Source organism: Rhipicephalus sanguineus, chromosome 2, assembly GCF_013339695.2.
Source record: "Rhipicephalus sanguineus isolate Rsan-2018 chromosome 2, BIME_Rsan_1.4, whole genome shotgun sequence".
Lineage (NCBI taxonomy): Eukaryota > Metazoa > Arthropoda > Arachnida > Ixodida > Ixodidae > Rhipicephalus > Rhipicephalus sanguineus.
The window spans coordinates 230,868,403-230,891,187 of NC_051177.1; the positions used below are offsets into that span (position 1 = coordinate 230,868,403).

At 47.4% G+C, this 22,785-nt stretch overlaps 1 protein-coding gene across 6 annotated transcripts in view; it reads right to left on the reverse strand.

Annotated features, from left to right (window-relative positions):
* Nucleotides 1–22,785, reverse strand: part of LOC119384158 (uncharacterized) — a 290,104-nt gene that overhangs the window by 182,578 nt on the left and 84,741 nt on the right. For 5 of the 6 annotated variants that reach the window (XM_049412782.1, XM_037652446.2, XM_049412786.1 and 2 more), the window contains one exon: nt 8,696–8,795. The exons of the other annotated variant lie outside the window; for it this stretch is intronic. In XM_049412782.1, the coding sequence (XP_049268739.1) occupies nt 8,696–8,795 (100 nt within the window). The remainder of the gene's footprint in view (nt 1–8,695; nt 8,796–22,785) is intronic. 6 annotated transcript variants of the gene reach the window in all.

The window sequence follows — 22,785 nt, forward strand, 5'->3', positions numbered from 1 at the left end:
TGCAGACGCTACCATTTCCGCCTTGAGAATGGCATTCGCCCAGTACAGCCTCCCCGACATAATAGTTTCGGACAATGGTCCTGCTTTTACCAGTGCACAGTACATGGACTCCTTGACTCGAAATGGAATACGCCGCATGCTGGTACCGCCGTATCACCCTGCGTCCAACGGTGCCGCAGAGCGAGCAGTACAGACTGTCAAAAACAAACTCACGAAATCTGGGTCAGGCAACTTCCAAACACAACTGTCCCGGTTCTTATTCCACTACAGGACAACACCTCACGAAGTAACGGGTCGGCCACCGTGCGAACTCCTGACAGGCAGAGCCTTTGAGAGACCATTGGATGCCTTGCGACCAAGCCTCCAGACGTCAGTAGTTCTAAGGCAACTTAAGCAGAAGTTGTATGCCGACAGAGGATCCCGGCAGGCTCCGTCATTGCAACCAGGAGGCAGCGTGTATGCACGAAATTTTCGACAGGGAGCACCATGGGTGCGGGCCAGTGTTGTCGACGTCACGCCAACATCGGCCCGCGTCATTCTCGACGATAGGTCTACATGGCACCGACACGGTGACCACTTACGTCTTGCCCTGACAGGGCCACTGGCTACGTCTGAAACAGATGCGCTTCGCCATGCTAGTGCTGCGGCCATACCACAATGGGAACAGCCTCCTCTCCTTGAATCAACTGTTCCGGACATGCCGGAGCAAGAAGCTGTCCAGCCGTCTACAAGTTCGCCTGAGAGGGGCTGTGCCATAAACACCGACATTACTGCAAGCAAAAGTGGTGTTCATGTGGGGAGTGACTCTTCCGTGGCTGCGCCTTGCACACCAATGTTGCGACGCAGCAAAAGGTCGAGGAAACCAGTGCTTAGATACTCCCCATAGTGATTCTTCTTAAGAGGCGAGAAGTGTCACAATGTTAATAGCTAACACGCAGCGCCCTCGCGCGGCGCTGTTGCTTTGTGTGTAGTGGCGTCACACCTGGAGACTGAAAGATGGGGACGCGGGAAAAAAAAAGAGTTGGTTCGTTTTGGGCTCTCGTAGCGCCATGTCTCATTTTGCTATCTAGTCTCCGGCTACCTTCCAGCCATCTGTACTTGTATCAAAAGGGACACAAAAGGCAAATAACAATTTACGTCGGGGTGAAAGCTCAATGTATGACGTCTAAAACGGCAATAATATCAACAGCAGTGCCCTACTTACTGAGAAATTAAGCTAAATGTATCACATGATGGCAAGTACCGGTAAGATGCAGCTGTTATATACCTTCCTCTTGAGGAATAATGGTACACTACCATTCATGATTTGATAATGCTTGCCGAATGAGCCCCATCCCATCCTTATTCGTCTAGTTATTTCACTCTCATGGTTCGGCTCCGCGGTTACTACCTGTCCTAAGGAGACGTACTCCTTTACAACTTCCAGTGTCTCGCCACCTATCGCAAAGCGCTGTTCTCTGCCAAGATTGTTCCACATTACTTTAGTTTTATGCATATTAATTTTCAGACCTACTATTCTACTTTCTGTATCCAGTTCAGTAATCATGAGCTGTAATTCGTCTCCCGCGTTACTCATCAATGCAATGTCATCAGCGAATCGCAGATTACTGAGATACTCTCCATTAACTCTTATCTCTAATTCTTCCCAATCTAGGGCCCTGAAAACCTCCTGTAAACACGCGGTGAATAGCATTGGAGAGATCGTGTCTCCCTGCTGTACACCCTTCTTTATTGGGATTCTGTCGCTTTCTTTATGGAGGACTATAGTAGCTGTGGATCCGCTGTAGATTTCTTCTATTATGTTTATACAGGCTTCGTCGATGTCCTGATTCCGCAGTGCCTGCATGACTGCTGATGTCTCCACCGAATCAAATGCCTTCTCGTAATATATGAAGGCTATGTATAGGGGTTGGTTGTATTCCGCGCATTTCTCCATCACCTTGATTGATAGTATGAATATGGTCTATTGTTGAGAATCCTGTACGAAATCCTGCCTGGTCCCTTGGTTGATTGAACTCTAATGTCGTATTAATTATGCTAGCAATTACTTTTGTAAATAGCTTGTAGACAATGGACAGTAAGCTGATGGGCCTGTAATTTTTCAGGTCCTTGACGTCCCCTTTCTTATGGATCAAGATGATGTTGGCATTCTTCCAAGATTCTGGTATCCTTCCCATCGAGAGGCACTTCGTATACAGGGTGGCCAGTTTCTTTAACATAATCTCTCCACCGTCTTTCAACAGGTCTGATGTTACCTGATCCTCACCAGCTGCTTTGCCTCTTTGCATTCCCTTTAGGGTTTTCTTTACTTCTCCTGTCAATACTGGTGGGATGCGAGATTCCCCTGCGCTATTACTCCTTCTTACGTTATCATCCTGAATGCCTCGGCTGCTGTACAGATCTCGGTAGAACTCTTCCGCTACCTCAACTATTCTATCCATATTGGTTGTGACCTTGCCTTCCTTGTCACTTAATGCATACATCTGTATTTTGCCTATGCACAATTTTGTCTTCATAGCTTTGAGGCTTCTTCCGTTCTTTAGAGCATGCTCAATTCTCTCCATATTATACTTTCTTATGTCGGCTACTTTACGCCTACTGATTACCTTCGAAAGCTCCGCCAGCTCTATTTTGTCTCTTGCATTTGAGGCTTTCATGGCTCGACGTTTCTTAATGAGGTTTTTCGTCTCTTGGGATAGCTTACCAGTGTCCTGTCTAACGACTGTACCCCCGACTTCCATTGCATACTCCTTAATGATACTAGTCAGATTATCATTCATTACGACAACGCTAGGTCAGTTTCCTCGGTTAAAGCCGTGTACCTATTCTGAAGTGAAACTCTGAATTACTGTGCTTTCCCTCTCAGAGCTAGTTCATTAATCGGCTTCTTACGCATCAGTTTCTGCCGTTCCTTCCTCACGTCAAGTTGAATTCTAGATCTTACCATTCTATGGTCACTGCATCGGATCTTGTTAACTACTTCCATTTCCTGTACAATGCTCGGGTGGCCGCACATTATGAAGTCCATTTCATTTTTAGTTTCGCCGTTAGGACTTCTCCACGTCCACTTACAAGTAGCCCGTTTTCTGTAGAAGGTATTCAAGATCTGTAAATTATTGCGTCCTGCGAACTCTACTAGTAACTCCCTTCTGGCGTTTCTAGAGCCGATGCCACATTGCCCAACTGCATGATCTCCAGCTTGCTTCTTGCCTACCTTTGCATTAAAGTCACCCATACACAGTATACTGTGTCTTTACATTACTCATTGCCGATTCTACGTCTTTGTAGAAGCGTTCAACCAGTTGATCATCATGGCTGGATGTAGGCGCGTAGGCCTGTACCACCTTCATCTTGTACCTCTTATTAAACTTAAAGGGACACTAAAGGCAAATATTAAGTCGACGTTGATTGTTGAAATAGCGGTCCTGAAACCTCGTAGTGCTGCTTTTGTGCCAAGGAAGTGCTTATTTTGAAATAAAATCACGTTTTTAGTGGTCCGCATCGCGTTAGCGCGCTTCAAATCTCCCGCCTGAAAATACGACTCTCATACGTCACTGCTGCCGTGCCCAACGTTGCCCTCTTTTACTGCGCGGCCGCCGACACTAGTAGCAGCCGAGCGGAAGTAGCGGGACCCACAGTAGCAACAACGGTGCTGCGGCAAAGACTTGCTCGGATGGGCACATTCAAAGCCGTCACCAAGTTGCGGTTGGTCTCGTAATCCTCAGTACGAAAGTGCAGCGAGCACACACGCAGAGGTTTTGACTGTTTAGCACACTGGCGCAATGGCATGACACTAAGCCACTTCGAGCGTAAGGGTTCATTCCGCGGCACCCAGTGAAAAGACACACCGGTTTCCTTGCTGCAGCACTGGCGTTGTGCACCATTCGGGCATCCGGCAATATCACACGCATGCGGCATTTTGTCGAACTTTCTGTCAGAGCGACTTTCACGAGCGCGCAAAACACGCACGGCAGTACGCGATCCCGAAACTACCACTGAGACGGGCGAGGCACAGTTCGGCGAAAACGGAACCTTTGAACCATGTTTGAACCACGCGCGCCGTTCCCCATGGCAACGCCACGGAGGTTTTGTTTTCCATGAATCAAGCGGAAACGAACAAACAGCATTTTATTACGTCTTTTGTTGCTCGGAATGTTCTTTTTTTACTGCTGCTAGTTTGATTACTAGTGATTTATTGTAGGCCGACTTCCCTACGTCATCGGGATCACTTCAAAAATGTCCCACTCGTGGCGCTCATCATGTGATACATTTAGCTTAATTTCTCGGTAAGTAGGGCACTGCTGTTGATAATATTGCCGTTTTAGAAGTTGTCATACATTGGGCTTTCACTCTGACATAAATTGTTATTTGCCTTTAGTGTCCCTTTAAGTACGATACATATCACCCTCTCATTAATGCTATTGTATTCCTCTATACTGCCAGCTATGTTTTTATGAACAAGTAACCCCACCCCTAGTTCTCTTCTGTCAGCTAAGCTACGATAGCATAGGACGTGTCCGTTCTTCAGCACTGTATAAGCCTCATGTGGTCTCCTAACCTCACTGAGCACTATTACATCCCATTTAACACCCTCTAATTAATCGAATAGAACAGCTAGACTCGCCTCACTAGATAAAGTTCTAGCGTTATACGTAACCAAGTTCAGATTCCAATGGCGGCCTGTCCGGACCCAGAGATTCTTAGCACCCGAGGTTCAACTTAAATTGAGGACGACGCAGCAAGCGATGGAAAGGAAAATGATAGGTGTAACCTTAAGAGACAGGAAGAGAGCAGAGTGGGTCAGGGAACAAACAGGGGTTAAGGATATCATAGTTGAAATTAAGAAGAAGAAATGGATATGGGCCGGGCACGTAGCACGTCGGCAGGATAACCGGTGGTCATTAAGGGTAACTGACTGGATTCCAAGAGATGGCAAACGCGTGAGGGGGAGACAGAAAATTAGGTGGGTAGATGAGATTAAGAAGTTTGCAGGTATAACGTGGCAGCAGAAAGCACAGGACCGGGTTGATTGGCGGAACATGGGAAAGGCCTTTGCCCTGCAGTGGGCGTAGACAGGCTGATGATGACGATCACATGATGAGCGTCACGAGCGGGACATTTTGGAAATGATCCCGATGACGTGAGAGAGTCCGACTACAATTAATCGCGGACATATCTACTAGCGCGAAAAACACACAAAGGACGAGGTAAAGACTGGCAGACAGGACGCAGCGCTTCTCTAATACTACAATTAATCACTCGTAATCAAACTAGCTGCAATAAAAGAAGAACCTTCCGTGCATCAAGAGACGTAATAAAATGCTGCTTGTTCTTTTCTGTTTTATTCATGGAAAAAAGAACCTCTTTGGCAGTTGCCATGGGGAACGGTGCGCGTGGTTCAAAAGTTCCGTTTTCGCCGAACTGTGCTTCGCCCGGCGCCCTGCTTCGCTCACGCGGTCGCATCTCGGTGGTAGTTTCAGTATCGCGTACTGCCGCGTGTGTATTGCACGTTCGTGAAAGTCGCTCTGACAGGAAGTTCGACAAAATGCCGCATGCATGTGATGTTGCCGGATGCCCGAATGGTGCACGCCGCCAGTGCACGCCGCCGCGCAGTAAAGACGGGCAACGTTGGGCACGGCAACAGTGGCGCGAGAAAGACCGCTTTCAGCCGGGTGATTTGAAGTGCGCTAACGCGATGCAGACCACTAAAACGCGTTTTTATTTCAAAATAAGCACTTCCTTGGCACACAAGTAGAACTACGAGGTTTCTGGACCACTATTTCAACAATCAATGTCGATTTAATATTTACCTTTAGTGTCTCTTTAATATACATGCGTTTGGGTCGGGACCAGAAGAAATTTCAAATAAAGCGATTTCGTTGTAACGAGAGATTACTGTATTTAATGTGTGACACTCCTTGGTAAGTTTTCCAGCAACTTTGAAGGCAATGGCAAAAGGCGTGGCACCTTTCCGATAAGAATACTAACAGCTCCATAGAAAACAAACAATGTTGGGTTGGGCCAACTTAAATGTGGGAGTGAATCAACTTAATTTTAGGGGCGATTGGAGGTGGGCAACATATGGGCCAGCTTGAGAGAGAAAAGCACCATTAGTGGACCAGCGTGCGTTATGCGTGAGTGGTGGTGAGTTGACCAAGATTCGGGGTTGCTGGTGAAATCATGACTTCGAGGCAGTAAGTGAAGTAAGTGGTTTATTTACATGGAGAAGAAAACTTGAATCGGTTCAGCAGTTTGGGCAGCCACATCCTCGGGCCTCTCCTGTGCATCTCTTCTCTCGTCACCCCGCTTTTCTCCCCATCGCCCTCGGCACGTCCCGGCCGATTCACGATGAGTCGGCACAGCTTCTGTGTCGTCAAGCTCGAGACCGGCTCTCCCCTTGGGTCGAAGAGCACCTGCACTGCGTTTGGAAGGTCGACTATTCCAGTGGCCTTCCGCAATGTTTCTCATGAACGCCAGGGTCGGTTTCCAGAACAGCCGCTTTCCAGAGAGCTGTGAGCTCTGTTCCCATTAGCAACCCTCCACCTGGGCACCCGCAGCCATGGCACCCGCCACTGTGGCACGAGTGCGCCCATCCCAAATGGGTCCTTGGGAGCGGAACGCAGTGAGCAATTTCTGCTGCTCGTGGAACATCGCAGCCCCGTGCTAAAGGAGAAATCTCCTTCATGCAAGTGCTGGCTGTTTACCAGTCGCAAGTTTTGCAATCCAAGCTTCACGCAGCTTCTCACCCTGAGGACAACTGTGAAGGCTGGCACCGTGTCGTGTACGTCCTGCACTGAGGCACCAAGCACTGGCCTATCATATAAGACGCCTTCAAAGACAGCAACTACATACTGTAGCGATGCTCTCACACGTTGTCAAGCGCACACTGGAAGCGTGAAAACATCCTTTCTTCATCAGTAAGTGACATTATAGAATTTTGTTTTTAGCTTGCTACAGCGCTCTCGAAGCAGACGATGCAGCCGCTGTGACCAGGTGATCCTGCCAAGCGCACGTCACGGCAACAGCAGCTTTTCCAGTGGTGGGCCTCATGCCCAATATTGAAATAAGAACTAAACGTGCTTCATTATACACATCATACAATTAATTAAGCCCAGTCATATAACACTCGGGTACAGCCAAACCTGCATATATCGAACTCGCAAAAAAATGGGACTTAGTTTGATATATCGCATAGTTTGATAGTTTGATGTAAAACTTTAAAGAAACTACCGTATTTTTTTAATGTGAATTTTGATGCACAAGATGAGTTCACGACATGGCTTTACAATAATGCAAGGAATGCGGTTTTGTAGCAATATGATGGCACCTTTTTTTTAGTTGTTGTTTTTCCACGGTTTGTATTTGGAGGTGCGAGTTATACGTGAGGAAATGCGGTATCAATGCAAACAGTATGAGAGCATCTTCATACACAGCTGTGCGTGCTCGTCGGCTGCCGGAAACTTCTAGTCCACCTTGGCCTTACTGTTGGCCTTGTTTTTCAATATCATACTCAGCATGGTTCTTGAAATGCTGTGTGCAGCGGCAACGTCGGACCTCTTTTCCCTGCGTCCTGACTGTGCTGATTGTCACCAGCTTTGTGAACAACAGCCAGGTTCCTCCGTTGCACGGCAGCCATAGCATTAACAAAGGGAGAAGCGAACGGCCATTCCGCACTGCGGGCTGATGGGCACGACGAGGAATCATGGGACAAAGCGAGCGATGGCAAGCGGCAGTTTCTACTCGCTCTACCCTCCTAATCACACTGCTCACCCCCCCAAATGCATGCGGGAAAGTTCCCTTCCACGAGTAAAAGCCAACCTCTTGAGGCATTTTGCAGTGTTCAATATACCAGGTGTTGTTCCATGTGACTGTAAATTTTGCTATGCATTGATGCCAAAGCATTGTCGTGTTCGAAAACAGTTTGATATAAAGGATAATTTGATTTACCCAAGTTCGACATAGTCGGTTTTGACTGTATTTCAAACTATTGTTTGTACTGAACAGTGCAAATATCCTCCAGAATATAAAAAGAAACAACTCCTATGGCGGGGGAATGGGGTACATTGAATAATGCCTGGATGCCCTACCGCTCTTCCTGCAATAAGGCGTGGCTGGCAGTGTGCCAAGTGCCAAAATCACTGATTTGTAACAGAATGAGCAATCCTCTGTTTCGGTGGCACAGAAACCCCACGGCCAGGAAGTAGTCTGCATCGCCAACAGAGCAACTTAACCTGTTCGCAGAGCAGCTCAGAATGAGGGGCAATTCCTCTTGTGGAGGGCATACTCCAAAACAGGACAGGACAGGAAGGACACGAGTGTGAGAGAATAACTGGACTGATTGTCCAGGATGGGTCCTTTCCGTCTCATCCACTGACAAAGGCTGGTGGTGTGGAGAAAAACAGACCCTGCTGTATGAGCACAGGGCAGCCGTTGGAGTGGCAGCAGCCAGAATGCATGGTCATCAACCAATAACGTGGCACGGGGGCATTGTAGCAAGCGGCTCACTTCACCATGGAAAACACCCAAGAGGTGCAGCAGATTCTCACTGTTACAACTTACATATTGTCAAAACCAGTATCACTATATACTAGTGGGTTTGGCTGAAAAGCGAATGTCACCACTATATTCAAGTTTGTTATATCCAGGTATAACTGTACATCTGCTTGCAGTCAGAGGCACATGGCCCCATTCTCACCTGAGGCGTGCTTCCATTGCGTCCAGCTCCTTCTGCAGGAACTGTGCAGCCAACTGCTGCACATGCAGACGTGCCACAATGGTCTCCTCCTCTGTCACACCTGCACACAGATGTGGGTCGAGCATGGGAAAAGCATTCAGTATCACAGTACGCTACCAGCGGGAAGACACCAGGACAAGAAAGAGGACGACACACTGCGTTCACCACAGTGTGTCGTCTTCTTTCTTTCCTGTCCAGGTATCTTCGCTCTGGTAGTATACTGTCATGAATTTCCAACAAGGCCAAGCCTTGTGATATTACATATAATTCCACGAGTGCAAATATCAATCATAATAATGGCATCAGAAAACCTGCGACGCAGAACACTTCCCAAATACACAATTAAAGGGGCCCTGCGACACAAATTAAGCGTGTAGTTTTTATCGCTTCTTCTCGAACTGTGAAATGCACCGACATCGTTGCGCGAGTGGCAACGCCAAAAACAAAGCTGTTATAATTTTATTTCACCGGAGAAACCACATTGTTTTCGGACTAGAGCAACACACATCGGCTATTTTTGTGATCGGAAGTGACGCTTCATCACGTGGGAGTGACGACATTGGCCGTGCATTTTGACTGGTTCGACCCGACAAGTCGCACGTAATATTCATATGGTCACAAATAGGCCACGCTATTGTGTGCTAAAAATTATAAAAGCACTCTTTATACTTCCTCAGATACAAAAGGATTTCTGTTTTTAAATGTGAAAATTTGAAATTAATTGTGAAACGACACTAAGCGGCCGTCCTGTCATGTACCTTTCTTCTTGTCCTCGTCTAATATAGCGCTACAATTTTTAAATAAGAACGACACTAGGAGCGCTGCACGACTGCCCCCACGAGGCGAGTCGTCCGGTATGTCTCTGTAAGAGGCACGCGCTCATTGGAACCGGCCTTTGATATCAGTAGGAGAGCGAAATGCGAAAGGGAACGTTTTTTCTCGGCGTCTGCTGGGGTTTTGAAGTTTGACGGCTAATAACTTCCGTTACCGTGCACCAATTTCGATCATTCGTTTTGCGTTCATCTCAGTATTCAGCAATAAACAATCCAGTGCTGCAGAATGCAGACGAAAAAGCGTTGCAGGGCCCCTTTAAGCCATCTCCATGATGAAGGAATTAACGAAAACACCAGAATGCCCATAACTTCCATCTTTCACAAGCGTTACTGGTGAAAGAACTCTGTGTCCTCAGCGAGAGGCCTCGGTAAAATTCACACAACAGGTGTCCCAATCCGCCCTATTGTCGATTTCACTAAATCCCCCATGCACAAGTTTTCAGCTTACTTACACAGAGTCTTCTCACCACTCGTTGAAAGCACTGAAACGCATTTAAGAAATTCTTGGAAACATTTCGGCGTGCACACAAAAGACGAAAACAAAAGGCGAGTAGACAAACGGGCACCCAGCTCAGAGTAGACAGACGGGCGCCCAGCCCAGAGTAGACAAACCAACTCGCCCAGCTCTCCATACTGTTGCATTTAAGAAACTCCAGTGACTTCAATGATAAGGTACGCAGCATGGTGCTGGATGCAAATGATGTTCTGGCATCTTCTGCCGTCGTGCTTTTTACCGATCGGTGTGGCCGTCGACGTGTGTAAGACAGCCCTTGAGTTGGGCCGGAGGACCGAACGCCCATCGATGTCCCTGGCCTTCCACGGTTGCTATACTTCAAAACACTTACTTCACATTCAAGAGCAAATACTACAAGCAGGCACTGCAATGGGTTGTCCCATCACCATTGCAAACCTCACCATGCAAGCTGTCGAAAACCGTGTTCTCACTTCATTTGCTGACCCCTCACATTTTTCTTCAATAACGTATTTACTCAAACTTAGGCCGGCCCCGATTCTAAGCCGACCCACGAAATTCGCAAAACCAGAAAAAAAACTTAATCATTGAACTCGAATCTAGGCCGACCCCCCCAACTTTCGCACATCGTTTTTCCGAAAGAAACATCAGCTTAGATTCGAGTAAATACGGCATGTGGATGATGGTTCTTTGTGTCTTGCACCAGGATTCCCTGCTGCGGTTCTTGGAAATACTAAATTCTAGGACACAATCGAATTTACCATGAAAGAGAAATCGAATGGTTGCCTTTCGTTCGTTGATGTCCGTGTGAAATGGGACTGTAGCTACCAGACTTTCAGCATTTACGGAAAGGACACACCAGGGGCGTAGCCAGAAATTTTTTTCGGGGGGGGTTCAGCCATACTTTATGTATGTTTGTGCGTGCGTTTGTATGTGTGCGTGCCTATATACGCAAGCAAAACTGAAAAATTTCGGGGGGTTTTGAACCCCCCCAACCCCCTTCCCCCTTAGCTACGCCCCTGGGACACACATACCAGTCATTCCCTAAATTTTTATTCTGTGCACCCTTCCTGACATGAATGCTCAGATGTGTCAACACTTGTGCAACGCGCCCAGCAGCCACGCAAGAAGACGCAAAGAAAGATGGAGATCGTTCGGCGGGAGCTGGCTACTTGAGATACCAGACTTAATTCGTGAACTCAGTGCAGCGACAAATGCTGCGCCCAGTTCAACCTTGCACCACTTTCACAAGAAAATGTGCATCGGTGCCTTATGTCCCAGCGAAGCATTCACTCGGTTTCTGCGCAGCTACAACGCCCAAGTGGCACACGTCCCGACTCGAAGGAAGTCTCACACCTGTGAAAGATAAGTTGGAAAGACATTCCAGGAGCAGCCTTCCTTGTGAAGACTGCAAACATATTAAGGCGAAAGCCTTTAGTGTCTCATACTCGCGTCCGTCCATGCCCTGGAACGATGCCAGCCGGGGCCTCTCCCCCTCACTCTCTCCCAGCAATCACGTGACGGCACAGCGTCAACGTCCGACCGACCGTCCGTCCGTCCGTGCCCCCTCACGCTCTCTCTGCAATCATGTGATGCCACAGCGGTGCGCGCGGCAACGCTCCTTTTTCAGACGTCTCGTTGCAGCAGTCGAGTGAGTCGGATGGCTCCCAGACAGCCCGGTGATGGTTCCACGGCAAGCGGTTCGGAGAAGTGCCCCAAAAATGTGGATTCCCCCGATACCACTGCAGAGTCAGTCAAATGGCCACAGGCTTTCACCGAACACCCTTTGGAATTCACAAAGTGTCCTTCAATTTTTGTTGTAATGACAGAAAGAATTCCTTGGTGGCAAGCCTGTGGTGTTTACTGTCCGAGGTTCTGCTGGCCAATGATCGTCATAAATTCCTTGTTCAAGGTTAGGCCAAGTCGGTGGTAGGTTGTATCTTGTCTGGCGGCGCTGCCAACCAAAACGAGAGATGTGACCTAGGCACCACAGCTGTAGCAGACAGGCAATGGGCGACCGACATTGTAGGCTTCGGGATAAGTTCTGGGACGCTGCGTAGAGCACTGCATGGGCTCGGGCCTGCCCGAAAACCCGGGCCCGGCCCGGCCCGGTGGGCAGGCCCGGGTAAAGTAGTTTTCACGGCGGGCACGGTCCGGGCTCGGGCCTGAGGCTCCGGACTTAGGGTTGGGCCCGGGTTTGAGGTGGCGGGCTCGCGTCGGGCCGCGCTTGGACTTGGCTCCATTCTTAAAGGGACACTCAAGTGAAACACTGAATTGCTTTAGACTGATAGGGTACTCTCAGAACTTGAATGTCATTCGCCCTACGAGAAAATCAAGGTCAAAGTTCCATTCTTAAATTTAGCCCTGAATACTCCGTGCATGACGTCACGGAGTGGAAACTGTATTTGTCGTATTTCGGGGACTTTCGCTCAACGAAATTTCCTGAAACTTGGTATGTTAAGTCTATGGCCCCCTCACAGGTCAATGTACTTCATTTTTACCAATTAGGATCTACGTAGGCCTTAGTAGAGACTGTCAGAATCTATGACGTCACGGCACCTGCTGCACGAATTTCAAGGTGGCGTCGCCACCCACATTTTCTTTTTGTGCGTTTGATCGCTTACCAAGAGTCTTGATGCAGCGAGCATCGTGATTTTGGAATTCTAAAAGAGTAATTTACTAATAATAGAAAAATCATTTTTCTCTTCAGTGTCCCTTCAAGTTAGTTCCACGTGCGTTTCACAGTTTGTCTAAAAAAACGCTTTTCTTTATGCGGGGCAATCTATTTGTGGAGGCTTTATGATGAACAAGTAATGAACCTTTTTTTTCCTCTTGCATGTGGGGCTACTTGATTTTTTTAAACAGGCGAGCTAAACGTAAATAGACCAGGCGCTTATATAGTTAACATATTGCTATTCTGTGCTTTATTGGCATTCTTTATTATTTTGTATCCCAAATGTTATTCTGTAATCGCACAAATAAATGTAATATACTAAATTTATACCTCTAACTTATCATCGCAAGAGTGATCACAGAGCTCCGAAGCGGGGAAACGTTCTTAAAGTTTCAGCCTTAAAGGGACCCTGAAACGGTTTTGACGATTATGTACGAACACATTGAGCCGGTAGAACAAGTCCTAAGGATCATTTACAGACCGATTTAAGCTCTGTGCGAAAACTGTGTAATTTATTACAAGGCTTTAAAGCTGCGAATCGCCACCGATCACAGCGGCTCAGCCAAACGCGTTTTCAAACCGCCCACTTCCAGTGCGCGTCGTATTGGAAGCGCGACGTCACGCAGGCGGCTGATCTGATTGGATATGTCCAGTACACGTCACTGAACCTCCTGTGGACAGCGAGCGTCGTCTGCCTGTGTTACAACGTACTCCGTGTTGACGTGAGCTGAGCGAGAGTGTTTATCTTGAGGTTTCTTTTCTTGGACATAATTAATTGCCCCAGCCTTGTTGTGCACCACGTATCTAGCAATTTCTAGCAATTGGTGACTTGTAAAGCTGCGACATCGTGCAATGTTCGTGAGGCATCTGGCGAGCGGAATCCCTTCAGCTCGTCGCTGCAATGAGCGTCGCGCTCTCGCTATCCGTTCAACGCCACGATCCACGTTTTTGTGGCTGTAACTTCACCCCTGAAGACACAACCACATTGCCCGAGTTTACGCTTATCGATGACCGTTCTCGAATTATTTTTGTTTGTCCGCATGCTTTTGCAGATTGTCGCCGTACAGGAGAATAAAATAAGATCTGCTGGTAGTGTGGCGGCACCTGTCGGAGCAGATATCAACCACTCCGCGAGCTTCGTCTTTGTTGGGCCTCCGAGATTACGCGCAACCCGTCGCGAAGCTCAAACCGTCGAGTGCGCTCGTGAGAGCGCTGCGATCGCCGGCGATGTCAGGGTGTCTGTGAGTTGAGGGTGCAAGGCAGTGGTGAGGAGGAGGGTATAGATATAAATTCCGTAGCGGCCTTGGTACACAGTGCGTCGCTTAATTTCTGGTGCGAATGATTTGGGGATGATCCTGCCTAAACGCTGACAAAACTTCAAAAAACCGTTTCAGGGTCCCTTTAAACAAAAGGACTTAAGCAAAAGGACTGCACGAAGTCTCGTGAGATACAATTCCTATAAACACACCTCTTTCCGTGGTTCCGTCACGGCTTCCAGTGGTTATGTGACGCGAGATGGACATGCACAGCCTGCTTTTTGTGCCCACATTGCTAACTTCTGAGCTGAGCTTTCGTCTTGTTCCGCAATATCAGGGGTCTCAAACACACCCCAGGTAATGGGCCGCATCCCCGAAAATTTACTCCCGCAGGGGAAAGGACAGTGACGAAGATAAAAGCCAGGGCAGGGGGGGGGGGGGGGGAATAGGTCGTACCAAATGTCAGCTAACATTGCCATTTGAAATAACTTTTCCATATTTCATATATTGATCATTTCTGAAGGGTATTTGGCGGCAGAATTTCTATCTCCACAATGGCTAAAATCTGGACGCTGAAATGTAAAGTTTTGTTTCGTGGTTATGTATCAACAAATGGTGGCCGCAGGGGGTGCCTCACGAAAAAGAAATGACTTAGCCCTGTCATGCACATAGGTCGGCAAGAATGCGGAGCTCACTCAGACTCACTCATGGGATATATTTTGTCCTTAGGGCTCACTCCGACTCACCAAAATTTTCCTTAGGCGGACTCACTCGGGCTCAGACTCACTCAATTTTTAACACGAAAGTGTTTTATGCCGGGGTCCACCAAGACTTCAGTGACGTATTTCCGTCACGGAAATGACGTCGAAAAAATATACACACTCAGATGACAAAGAAAAAAAGTTCCGTCAACGGGCATCGAACCCACGATCGCTCGGTCCGCAACAACACATGCCGGGCACGCTATCCACTGCACCACGGTCATAGACTCTGGAGGCTTTACAAACGTGCCTTTTATATCTACCACTCTCCCGGTCGGCGGGGTGGTGTTGCCCTCTGGGAGCGGTAAAGTAATTCGTCATTACTGTGCTCTCCGCGATTAGCACCTGCAGCGCGTTACACGGCCGTCCCATTTGGCGCGTTTTCAATAGAAGTTCAATTTCGTCAATGCCTTAACACACCGTGAGGTGGCGACCTTTGCCCAAGCGTTGTAAAAGCGTTGGCTTTGCTCACAGCATCAAGCTAATCCAAACCAAAAATAGCTCTGCGACGAGTGCCTGCCTAACCTGGCTGTAACACCGCGTTCCCTGCTCACACGCTCGCCCCGAAAAAAATCACGGCCAGGCTACCAGGGCGGCACGACGCGCTTTGTGTTTCCCTGTAGTCCGGCCGTGGTGTTCAATCACATTTTAACATGCCGCGGAATGGCGACCAAGTTCTGCGTCCGATATGCGACGCCCTTCTGGCTATCACACCTCGTTCTCTGATTACGCTTTCACCGTTAACTACTACAGCTACCACAGGGTTTTGGTGTAATCATTTAACATGGACATTACTCGTCGGGATGAAGATATACCACCAATCATCAAAGTGGGTGCATCCACGTCAAACGGTGCTACAGCTGCCAGACATCAGTATACATTGCACAAACTCTCTTATATCAATGTACAGTAAACATTGAGTTACTTCTGTAAAGGCACGCTTTACTTTCGTGTTATGCCGATTCCTATGACGGAGGGATCAAAACCATCTTTTTTTTCTCAACCGGACTCACTCCGACTCGGACTCACCTAAATATTACTCACTCGGACTCACTCAGACTCACTCAGACTCAGACTCACAGCTTGATCTGAGTCTGAGTTAGTCGAATTATGAGTCCATTAGCGTATAATTAGCCTTTGCGTTCAGGATGTCAATGCACTTAAACGTCAACATCTCGCATAATCGGTGCTGTATAATGCGCATTTTGACCTACCTTCACATACGAGCTATCAGTGATTGCAATTTAGTAAGGACATTTTTATTGAAAGATATGACTCACACGAGATATTTCAATCAAGAATTTCGTTTGGAAAATTTTGCGAGGGAAGGGGGGGGTCAAGGCATGCATCTGATCAATAAATATTGAGCTGGCGTATGAACGCTAGTGCATTGAAGTATCTGTGAGTAGAAGGGAGTATCAACATGAGCCGTCATAAGCTAATAGTAATGCTGAAGTTGAGTACTTAGCTCATGCATGTGTATCTTAAAAACGTACTTATAAAGAAAAAAAATGGGACAAAGACAGTCATGTGCAGGCCGCGAGCCATATCGGGGAGTCCGCGGGCCGCTTGTTTGAGACCCTTATGCTATATAAGTGCGAGAGCTACATGATACTGCCGCAGCAGCGTTCGAATGTGCAGGAATAGCAAAGGTCCATAGACAAGGTGTGGGGCAAAGTATTCACTTGACGAAATATCTGGCTTGCAAAAAGACAATTACCAATTCCGTGCCGGGTGATGTCCCTTCCCTTCGAACCATATGCATCCAATGAGTAAGTGTCGAGAAGCTTATTCGCGCCTTTATCAGCAAACTGGAACGTGCCCCGAAAATAGAAATTGCTTCGGCTACCTTCTGCTGGTTTTACCCGCGTGATCCAATGACCACCTTCTACCAATACAACATTGTTAGGAAGGCATAAACCATTACAAATGTAAAGAAGAGCACAGTGCAAACCGTGCATAACATACACTGCCGAAAACTGCAAGGAGAAGCCTTCAAAAAGCAGTTCTATAGATGACATTGAAGAGTGGCACGACGTTCGAGAACAAAGGAAATGAAGGGACGAGCTGGATAGCTATGTTCATTCTGCAGAGGTCCACAAAGATATTCTAAATTCCAATGGTGGAAGTTAAGAACGACGACTGCCAAAGCCTTCACAATCCGCAAGGCAGATGGGCACCCCTGCGGCTAGCGCAAGCAGTGCGAGAAACTTTAGTGCGGCAGGATATGTGATGCAACAGCGCATGGTGTGCTTAAAGCTGCAATCCCTTGACCCTTTGATTTTTTACACATCAACCTGTGAACAAATAAACTATAAAGTATGCCACAAAAACGTATATATACTAGCAGTGGTGTGATGTATGAAAATAATGCTATGACAAAAAGTCTTTTCTTCCTTTTGGCTGCTTATACGTATTTCTAAAAGTACACGTGATGCACACGGTTCATTATAATTTTTATATGTAGGTTTGTGTATTTACAACAACGTAATAAATTTGGTTTCTTCCTCTATTTCTCTTCCAGTGGCAAGGTGCTACTATGCTGAAGAAAGGTGCTACATATCCAGAAGGGTGCACGATCGGCTTTGTCGTTACAGCATGCTTTCAATTTCGACAGAGAGTGCAATAAAAACAAAGTGAAGAGGGTGTTCTGTTCTCCGTCTTCTCTGTTTTTATTGCGCTCGATCACTATCGAAGCCTAACTTATGCTGCAAATAACTTTCCTTGCTACACTATTATCTGCTACCCCTATTGTATTTGCAGAAAAAATAGGTTCAGTATACCACTGCTGAACAAACATTGTACCCCAGTAGTATGTCCGCTCAACTGTTTCCACCGTGAGCCCCTTTTTACAAGAAATTACCGTAGGTTAAGTATAACTGTTAACGAAACATGCGCCAACAAAGCGTAGATATTTGCCACTTAACTTCTTGTCGATTCCGTGTTCGGTCAACACCACCTAGATTAGTGGCTCGGACCCCTGTCGGGCCAAATCTGCGGCCGGGCCGGGCCAGGCCGGGCCGGGCCGGGTAGGCGAAATTTTTTCTTGGGTTTGGGCCGGGCCCGGGTCTCGCTTTGAGTCACTGGGCCGGGTTCGGGCGGGTAAGCTTGAACGAAGTCAGGGCCCGGGCCGAGAATCACGGTCCATGCAGTGCTCTAACGCTGCGTGTAAAAACACGGTCTTCTGGGTGCCGATTCGTGGTCATATCCCTACGAGTGTGTTGGTTGTGTGTCATGTCGTGGGGAGAGGAACTTCAGTGCTGTCACAGCTGGTCAACTCGAAAGTCTGCGCCACCTGACATGGCCGACAATGTGGATACAGCCGATACAGGTTCATGGGGTTGGCAAAAAGCACAACCAGGCTGTTCGACATCCACCGATTTGATGTGTTGTTCGAGTTCTTCGCGGACAATTTGTCTTACATTCACCACAAAGTCAAATTAAAAACTGCAGCTGTCCTGAACGCTTGCTACAGTCGCAACATTTGCTAACCTGCCGAACTATGGCGTGATGCGGCGTAGCTTCAAGGTCTCAAATGTGCGGCAATGCTTGATGACATAAGCAACCGAGGCGAGGCTCTTCTTGGTGATCAAGTAGTTATATACATCCTCGGCAATACCTTTCAGAAAGTGCTCAACGTTGTCCTGTTCAGACATTCGAGGATTCACCATCTTACACAACTTGAGGATCGCCTCTATGTATGTAGGTATCACCTGGCACTTGAGCACACTCAAGCAATGTCTGTTCCACCCGCTTCCTTTTCGTGGTAGAATCTCCAAAGCACTCTGTGATTTCAGCAGCGAAGTGGTCCCAGGTTGTTAATGATTCTTCATGATTCTGAAACCACACCAGCGCAGTGTCTGTCAGGAAGAGAACGACATGCTCCAGCTGAGCCGTGGGTTTCCAGCCGTTGCACTTGCTCACAGTAGTGGGTGAGCCCATTCCTCCACATTCTCGCCGGGTTTTCCAGAGAAAGGGCATGGCTTCATCTGACGTATCCAGGCGCTGGTTGTTCACGCCGGAGGAGTCGGAGACAACTGCCGGTCATCGTTATTGGACATCGGAATCCCCGGTAATATCGGAGGCAGTCGAGCGAGACGTCAGCTTCGGCATAGACCTAGCAGCAGCGGCTTTATCGTCTTGGTCGAAGTACCCCACACCTCCACCACAAAACTGTTACGGGTACGGCTGAACTATGTTTATTTAGAAGGTGATTGATGGTCAGGTAATGATGGCGTCGGTAAGCTGAACCAGCTCAAGTCTTCTTCCCCTTCTCGCTTGGTGAATACCCGTTGCAATATGTATATTGGCGAGACAGGGAATTACAAGAGAAGACTCCGAGAACATTTTCATGATGTCAAGAACAAGAAAGTTGCTTCCAATGCTCTTGCAGAGCATGTGGTGTCCACTGAACACAGAATGAACTGGGGTCCACTGAAATAATAGCCACTGAAAAAAAGTTGCTCCAGCAATTGCATTTGGAATTTTTCACTACAGTCGAGCCCGACTATATCGAACCCGTTTATATCAAATTATCCCGTATATCGAACAATTTCTAAACACGGTAAATTTACATTGAGAATATATAGCAAAAGTTACTGTTACATCGAACGATATCAGCAACGACAACCGATATATCAAACTCCATGTGCCTCAAAAGTGCCCCAGCAAGTTGGCTTTCCCTCGCGGTGGCGGGCAAAACTGCCGGCGCCACCCTAGAAAAAGTGGTTTAGACCCGGTTGTGCACGGGCGAACACCCCCCTGCAAGAAATGATCCTGGCCCGCTCGCAGCGCTTACAGCCAATCAGAGGCCGTCGTGCTTTCTCCGAGGCGCGGAGGCGGTAGAAGTGAGCGCCATTTTTTCTTTCTTTATGCTTGTGTGCCTGCTGCTGCCTGTTTTCCTCGAGTACTCATTCAGCGTGGTCCGTGCTGGTGGTGTTGCCTGTTGGTGCTCTGTGAACTTTATTGGCGCGCTGTCGTCATGGCTTGTGCAAAGAGGCAGAATTTGCCGTTCGCCGCGAAACTCGAAATCATAAATCGGGTCGAGCTCTTTCTATGTTGAGTAGATCGTGGGCAGATGTCACGAAGGAGACGATCCAGAACTGCTTTAGGCATGCCGGCTTCCGCATGCCTGGTGATGACACCCCAAATTCCGATGACAGCACTGATGACACCGCAGGTGTTTCCGCCAAAGTTTGGAGCGAGCCGGCAGAGTTCCCGGGAGCTATCGACGGATCGACATTCGACGAGTTCGTCAGTGCGGACGATGATGTCGCCATCATGGGTCAGCTACAAGATGAGGACTATGTTGCAGACGTCGTGCCGACCACGAGCCAAAGCGACAGCAATAAGGAAATTGACGATGGCCCATTGCCTACATCCTCCAAAGTGATTAGTGCACTTGCGTTGGTCTGGCGCTATTGCGTGAATGTGGAAGGTTGCTGCCTCAGCTGCTCTGACTCGTTGGACAACGTGGAGGCGTGCATGCTGTCGCAGGCAGCGAAGTCGTTGTCACAGAAGAAAATCCAGGACTATTTTGTTCCAAAGTAGGGCACGCAAGTAAGCCACCATATTAATAAAGTACTTTTCTTATTGTTATGTGCCTTTGTGTCAAATCCTATAGCGGGCCTATATCGAATTATGCCATATATCGAACTAATAAGCGTTTTTTGGCGAGTTCGATATACCCGGGTTCGACTGTATTCATACTGCTACACACACACTCAAAAGAAATATTGGTGCACTCCCCGCTGTGTATGCTCAATGTCTGCAACGCATGATAACGCGTACTTAAGAAGAGCATGCTACAACGTTTGCTGTCATTGTGAGCAAGGCTCACGTGCAGGAGCCGAAATGTCTTTAAAAAAGTTTCGTGCCCGATGCTGCCACTGGTTGAATAAACAGTTGTTACCTTTTTATGTTGGGATTCATCCTTCCATCGACACGACATCTCACACGTGCATCCGCTGACAAGCCCCAACCATTTCCGAGTTCCTTTCAACAGCAACAGCAGGAATGCGCAGCACATGCTGACTCCCCTATGTCTGAGTGAAGCTTGCATTGCCACCAGCACAACAATGGCAATAAGTAGTACTGCACTACAGTGATGCTGCGATGCACTCATGACGTAAGTCCCATTGGTACAGGTGCTTGTTCATCCACTTACTGAAGTTGTATCTGACTACAGTGCTCACTGGGCCTAGCCTGCTGGGTCTCAGGTAGCTTGCCCTTGACAACACAGAGATCAGGCATTTAAGAGATTACATGCTGAACCGAGAGCACGGCATGTGACACAATATTTGGGTCCATGGCCAGGACATCACGTCAATCAACTAGCCTGCAAAAGCCCACCAAGATTAGAAGTGCACCTGCTTGTAGCAACACGAAAGTTCAGGTCATGATGCCCAAAAGGTTTCAAATTTGCGGAACACCACCTGAACTGACTGTACAGACAAGGTCACATGCCCACTATCTGCACCTGCCTGACAATGCACCAATTTATTTTGCATGCCACAAACAGTGGTGACACCTGCATGAAACACAAGCAGGTTCACTGTGGAGCCAACAAGCGGCCGCAGCAAGGGCTTCCTCTCTGACTTCACTTGTATGGGGGATCTCTTGTGGCAGCCATGTTATGTTATCTCGGAGCCAGTGCACAATAAGTGGTATGCATATCCACAGCCCTGAGTTACATACGAGTGCTCTGAGCTGTACACGCTTTAACAACCCATCATGCAGCAGAGAGTAATAGACGTCTACAATATCTACACTAAAAGCTACATAACCACCAAAATCTCCTCGGTCAGTTACTAAACTAGCACCTGCGAGCTAAACACGCCAATAGGGCCAGAGCAGTTCTGCATGTAACTAGCTACAGCAAATTTCAAGGTACCGTTCTCCGAACCAATTGCCCAAAAAGGAATCTTTTGCTTGTGTTTAGGACAAAAACAGGAACAAATCTAAGGAGTAATATTTCTTTTACATTACAAATAATGTTATCAAGATTACGCCTCAACACTTGTTAACTACAGATAGCTTGATCTTTACAGTCTCAAAAATTTTTTTAGATTGTTGATAAAGCTTTTTCTAAAGACATGCTGTCTTTCAATATTACAGAATAACCCTTCTAATAGGTTTACTATGTGTGTACGTTTTTTTTCCTCCATAAAACAATTCACGAAAAGTGTGCTAGGATCAGAAGCCTTAATTTCTGAGTGAAATACCATGGAGCTAGCAATGCAGCATGAAATACAACATGAGCGCTCTCGTCTTACCTCCTTTCATCACAAATGAACATGTTTCGAGGTAAGTGCACTGCTGCAACGAGTTTTACCTAGCTGGCCGATATTTCTCTTTTAACTGCTTGCTCATATCTGCCACACTGCTGCAAGCTCTATAAATTTATGCGAAGGCCTGTGATCAAGCCGAGTTACCAGACCTCTGCTGAACCAATGCACAGGAGTGACCGAAAATTCTACACACCGTGCCAGGTTTTCCTCACTTCTTCAGACACAATGCACGTGCAGTGTTGCAAAAGGAAAATGCATGGTCACCATAGAGAGAGGTGCCGTAATTAAGCTTGTTACCTTCATTTCATTTTAAGCTCAAGCTCTCTTGTTTTTGTGAGCCTTCACCAGACTGAGTGGAGGGCAAGTGCTTTTACATTCAGTGAACATGACAACAGTGGCATAGTACCATGGGGCTTGGATGACACCCAAAGATTCAACGGCAAGTCACAGTGGCAGAACGGGCACAACAGCTTCGTCTTAACACCAACTATGACTGCAATGCACCAGCATTTCTTTCGGCTTTACACGCAACATATGGTGGCACCAAGCCATGGTGGCCGGGTCGCAGGTTCACAGAATAGGTTTGTTTTTTTTTTGCATTATCAGAGTTAGTTCTTTTCTTAATCTGCGCTGCTCTGTTATCCAAACATTTTGATGGCATCTTCGATGTACACAAATATAATCTATTGAAGACTATGCATAAAGAAAAGTTGGATTTAGAGGTAAAAGATTTTCTATAAAACGGTGTGAATTGCTGACATCATCA